Consider the following 6,000-nt stretch of genomic DNA (forward strand, 5'->3'; position numbering starts at 1 on the left):
CATCTGCCCTTCCTATTCCAAACCCTTCATGGTCCATGAGATCAATGGATTTAAGCTATCTGGTCTTTCTAAACCTAATGTGTCAAATAAACTCTATTTTTCAAGGTGTCAGACCAAGGACTGGAGATAAGACCTTATGGTAGAGAGCTTGCCTACCATATACCACATTCAGTCTACAGCACAAAACCAAGAGTCCAGCCAAAGTGACCTTCTTCAAGCCAATATTTATCTTTCTGTTTGTTCATTTGTTAGAGACAGGCTATGTAGCCCTGGATGGTGTGAAACTTGTAGACCAGGTTCTCCTGGAGCTCACAAGGAGCAACACTTGCCTCACCCTCCTGGTCGCTGCGACTAAGGATGTACGCCACTAGGCTTGTCTTCAACCCAACATTTCTCTGAATTACACATCTTCTTAATCCACTCAGATGACTCAAAAGAAAAGTTCTGCTCTCTGAAGTCAACATGAAGCAAATAAGTCCCCAAAGGAAACAATCCAGTACGTCCTAATTTTCAAAACACTTATTGATTTTACCTGGTATGTGTATGTATCTGAGGGCATGTATGTACATGTATGCAGAAGCCTACACAGGTCAGAGGAGGGCATCAAACCCATTGGAACGGGGGTTACAGGCTGCTGTGAGCTTTTCTGCGGGTGCTGGGAACTGAACCCAGGTCCTCTGCAAGAGTAGCAAGTGTTAATAACCACTGAGCCATCTCTCCAGTCCCCTTCCAATTTACATCCAGTGAAATCTTTACATGTTAATAATTCAAAAGCCAAAGGAGGGAAACCTCAACAACTTTTGGATGAGGCTGTAAATAAGCAGGCACTTGGCCAGAACAGAGTGTCACACTATCCTGGAGCCAACTCTATTGCCTGGAACTCGTATATTGGGATGGCAAATACCACCCTCACTCAGACCCTAGCAGCACACGCCCAAATTCGTTGTCTCGGAGTAAAGATGCTGCAAACACCCCTGCAAAGCCCTTGAGCAGCAGGATATGGCTGAGACAATGTCCAGATACATACAGATCAGGTGCTGCTTGCCCCACCCTCCGACCTTCCATCCTCCAGAGGATGCTCCGACCAGCATCCTCCAAACCCTAGCTTATGCTTGAGCAAGTCAAACGGGCATAGACCCTGACTCCAGCTGTCACAACCCAACTTGCAAAGAATCTAGCTTTGTCAGCTATGGAGTTGGCTAAACCAGTACGTGTGTCAACTCTACCTTCAGAGATTTAATTAAAAACAAAAAGTCATCAATTCGGACTGCTGGAATTTGGGATCAAAACATGCCAACCAGCAATGTGTCTTTCTTACAGGTGCCTTTTTCAAAGCCTGTCTAAGGCAATTAATTCAAAGTTACCAGAGTGTAGGCTGGCAAGATGGCTTAATGGGTAAAGACATTTGCTGCCAAGCCTGGCAACTTGAGTTCAAACCCTGGAACCCTTGTAGAGTTGGGAAAAGACAAGTGAGTCCGCACAATTGTATTCTGACGTTCACACTGGTGCCGTGACACGTGTGTGATCCCTCCATACAAACATGCACAAAAAAAGTACTGACCACTTACTATAGTTTTAAAGAACATACTATTTTCAACTGAGTTGTGCGCATGGGCGTATGTGTGTGTCAATGAGTGCATACAAGCATGGTGTCTGTGGGGACCAGAAGAGGGTGTCAGACACCCTGTAGCTGGAGTTACAGGTGATTGAGATCAGTCTCACTAGGGTTCTGGGAATCGAACTTAAGACTTCTAGACGAAGGTGCCTTCCCTTATCCATGGAGTCACCTGTAGGGCTCCCAGCGACTTACTATCTTTTTAAAAAGAAAAGGAAAAAAAAAGGTAGTCCTATCAAAACTATACAGTTACTAAAATCACTGTAAGGTTTGTGTGTGTAGTTTTGGGGATCACATAGTTCTCAAGTGTTAAAAATAAATCTACTTTTCCGCCCAGCCCCTCCTTCCAGAATGACAACTCTGAGACTAAATATTTCTTAATAACTGCCTAGGCCATAATCCTGGGCTTGTTCTCTGACTTGCTTTAACTTACTATCCTTTTTACTCTAACCTGGGTTCAGCTACATGGCCAGCTTCCTCTCCTCATCCTCTTATGGCCATCTCTTTAGAGTTCCTGGGGTGAATCTCACCTTTGTTCTATCCTGAGTTCAGCTACCTGCTGGCTTACATCAGTCTTCTCAGTGTTCCAGGACTAATCTCTCCTTTTACTATATCCTAAGTTCAGCTATGTGGCTGGTTACCTCTGCTCAGTGACCTCCTCTGTGTTTCCAGGTGAATCTTCTCCCTCCTGACTATTTCCCAGAATTCTCTCTCTGCTGGGTGCCTCTTCTCCTATTTCCTGCCTCAGCTCATTGGCTATAGGCTTTTTTTTTTTAATTGACAGATATGCTTATAACAGATCCTCTCTACGCTCTAACATGAACTTTGAAGATGTTAATGATGTGTTACAATGTCAAAAGTTTAGCCATCCAGGCAGCCAGGAGCCCCCATTTTTAGCCTATATCCATTGTTCAGAGAAGAACCGACACCGTTAGGTTCTTCCACCCAAGCCAAACTGAACAAAAAGCTAGTGTTCCCCCTATTCCAGGCTTGAGTCTTGTTTTATTTGTTTTATTCTTGTTTGTGCTGCCCAGCCCCCAGTGCTGGGGTTAAAAGGACTGAACCACCACATCTGGCCTTGTTCCTCATTTGCATCCGAAGCTTCATAGCAATATTGCTCGTGAGGATCTGTGACTGCAATGTAACACCAAAAAGAGATGAATTCCTTGCTAAGAAGCATGGATGTGTCTATTCACTCTGTTTAGTGTCAGACTGCTTAAAATAAACCCAGAAATGAACGTGCTTTATGCACAATAACTAAGGTGGAACATCAATGCCCTGATGCAAGTCTTTCTCTCCCTCTCTCTCTCTCTCTCTCTCTCTCTCTCTCTCTCTCTCTCTCTCTCTCTCTCTCTCTCTCTCTCTCTCCCTTTCTCTCCCTCCCTCTCTCTCTCCCTCCATCCCTCCCTCCTTGCTCACCTCTGCACCTTTCTGTTTAAACATCTGTATGTAGGCACTTCCTGCTCCATAAATCTAAAAGCATCCTAGGTCTCAAAACAGTCTCACTCCAGACTAACCAGCCCAAATGGCCAACTCAATAGTCAAGTTTGGAGCTAGAGAGATGGCTCATCAGTTAAAAGCACTGACCGTTCTTCCAGAGGACCAGGATTTGATTCCCGACACCCACATGGTGGCTCCCAACCATCTGTAACTTCCATCCCCAGGGATCCAATGTTGTCACAGTCCATACACGGTGCAGTGTCAAAGACACATACATTCAGGCAAGCACTCATACACATAATAAAAATAAATAAAGTCTCAGGAAATAGAATAGCCACACGTGGGATCAGCAAGATGGTTTAGCTGGTGAAGTATTTGTTATGCAAGCCCGAAGGTCTGAGTTCAGTGTCCAAACCCCACAGGGTGGAAACAAAAACTGATTCCTGCATGTGTCCTCTGACCCCCATAACTCGTGTACACACCCATAAAAATACAGAAGGGGTAGCATGTGCCATGGCCTGAGAAGGGTACAGTATTTCTTTGTTAGTCAGCTGTCCATTACACTGACAAAATATTAGGATAACTTATAAGCTTGTGGTTTTAATCCACGGCTTCCTGACTCCGTTGCCTTGAGCCTGTGGCCAGGATGAACATCATGTTGAGGTGCTTGTGGCAGAGAAAAGCAACTCACTTCTCAGTGGCCAGGAAACAGAAAAAGAGGAGAGACCAGAGTTCCCACATGGCCTTCAAAGGTATACTCCCGGTAATGTCACTTCCTGCCATTTAGACCTGCCCTCTAAAGGTTAAAGACTGGGGATCAAGGCTTTAGTGCCTGGCCTTTGGGAGACGTTTCAGACCCAAACTGGAGAATCTAGTGAGGAAAGAGAAGAGGCTGGTGTGGGATGGATAGAACGGAATGAAGGGCAGTAGATGGAGTGAGGGTTCACAAGGTAAGCAGGGGCCATGGGTTCCCCGGGGCCTCCAAGGCAGAGGAAGAAGCCATGGGGGGTTTAAGGCAGGAGCCACCATCTCTGAGCTTAGAAAGGACTACCCTGGTTGCTGGGAGGAGCATTAACTTGGCCAAAGGAAGAAAAAAAACAGGGCAGAGAAGAAATAGCTTCTCTGCCTAGGCTACAGCACCACAAAACTAAGGATGTCTTCTGAGGAGAAAATTGCTGGGACCCCAGAGTGAGGGCACTAAGCCCGGTGTCTATAAATACTCTAAGACAGAGCGGCGGTGCACACCTTTAATCCCAGCACTTGTCGGGCAGGAGCAGGCAGATCTCTGTGAGTCGGAGGTCAACCTCGTCTACAGAGTGACAAGAACGGTCTCCATACTTCCAGAACAGCCAGGGCTATGTAGAGACCTTATCTCAAAACACCAAAGGTAAGGAAATAAATACAAACAACATAACTTTATTCTTCTAAAATTCTGAAAGTACACGGTCAATTCAACTCGGCTCAAGACTTGACGCTGGCAGGCCTGATGGCTCTCAGATGCCCCGCCCAGGGGACAGCCTGATACTTGGCTTCGTTGGCTGCTGGGTGTGCAACATCCTGGCTACTGCAGCATGCCTCTCTCTTGCTCTATTCCTCCTTAAAAGGGACCCTGGTGGTTTTATTTTGGGCCTACTAAGATAATAACAGACTCATCTCAAAACCCTAACTTAAACACATATGCACCTGTCTTTCTTTGTATAAAATAATTCGCAGATTATAGGTATGAGGATGAAAATGTCCTGGGGGGGGAACCCATATGAAAAACAATAAATAAAGGTATATTGCTATTATTGTCACTGTTGTTACGATTTACACACAGCATCCCTGAAGCAGCCTGCCTGGTACCTTCCAGGGTACATTGGCTATAAGTGGGGATGTAGAAGGAGTCTTAATTCCCTGGAGCCCCCTGAGGCTGAACTCCAAGTTCAATGTAGAGATGAAGGCCATGAGAAATGGATGAACAAAGTTCCAGTCACCAGCTGGGCCTGGTAAGGAAGTGGGGACAGAGGCAGGTGTGCAGACACAGGCTCCAGGCCACCTTCGGGGACCAAGATCAAGGCATGGCTGCAGGCGAGGGCCTCTTGATGCTGCTGTACTCTGTGGTCTCCTCTTCAAGGCCTGTCTTGGGAGCGTGGTTGACGAGGTAGCCAGTGTTGCCGTAAGTAGGCTCCTGACCCAAGCCCGCCAAAGACAGAGCGGCATAAGAAATCTCCTCCCTGGGAAAGGGAGCCTGGGATATAGAAAGTGACAAAGTCAGAGAGGCTGAAGGGGAGCAGTGGCCACCGGATGAGACAAGAAAATTCTCAGAGGAGACAGGAACCCCAAAAAGCCTTCAGCCACAACACAACGGAGCCCCCACCTCTGCCCCAGAAGAAGCATTTCCTATGGGATCCTGAGCCACTTAGACAGCCTGGCTCTTCCCCGCCCAGTGTTGGGACCAAGTCCTCGGGGTTGAGATGTGCTGTGGAGCCACTTCTGAAGCCGCTCGCTCTGTTCAGACCCCGCCCTCATCAGCTGTGTCCTCTGTTCAGACCCCGCCCTCATCAGCTGTGTCCTCTGTTCAGACCCCGCCCTCATCAGCTGTGTCCGCATGGGCCTGGAATTCACTTTCCAAGGGGGTGTGGCAGGCTCGCATCGCCACAGCCCCGTGAAAGACGTACCATGGTGACGTATTCCACTTCCTCTTGGTGCTCTTTGCCAGAGGAGGACATGGAGGAGCCCTTTTTCCAAGAGGAGCGAGGGGAGGTTCTGGGCTGCTGCAGGGACAGGTGTGCATAACAGAGATCACCCTCCAGAGATTGTACCTGGGGGTTGGGAGACACAAGACGTGAGTCATGGAATCAGCCTATTGAAACAGATTCCACTTTCTCTGCTTTCCTGTGACCCACCCCCAGCTCCTTGTGCTCCCCACCCCCAAACCCATTATCTACCCAGGCCTCCCCAAG

General features: G+C 47.5%; 2 protein-coding genes across 4 annotated transcripts in view; one reads left to right on the forward strand and one right to left on the reverse strand.

Moving 5' to 3' along the window:
* The window catches only part of Rab37 (RAB37, member RAS oncogene family), a 68,497-nt gene that overhangs the window by 21,421 nt on the left and 41,076 nt on the right, over window positions 1-6,000 (forward strand). The window lies entirely within an intron of this gene.
* Window positions 4,452-6,000, reverse strand: part of LOC116077264 (CMRF35-like molecule 1) — a 15,908-nt gene continuing 14,359 nt past the window's right edge. For all 3 annotated transcript variants that reach the window (XM_031351682.1, XM_031351681.1, XM_031351680.1), the window contains exons 6-7: window positions 5,716-5,859; window positions 4,452-5,285 (exon numbers count right to left, since the gene is read on the reverse strand). In XM_031351682.1, the coding sequence (XP_031207542.1) occupies window positions 5,109-5,285; window positions 5,716-5,859 (321 nt within the window). In that variant the 3' untranslated portion in view covers window positions 4,452-5,108. The remainder of the gene's footprint in view (window positions 5,286-5,715; window positions 5,860-6,000) is intronic.

Source organism: Mastomys coucha, unplaced genomic scaffold (genome assembly GCF_008632895.1).
Source record: "Mastomys coucha isolate ucsf_1 unplaced genomic scaffold, UCSF_Mcou_1 pScaffold5, whole genome shotgun sequence".
NCBI lineage: Eukaryota > Metazoa > Chordata > Mammalia > Rodentia > Muridae > Mastomys > Mastomys coucha.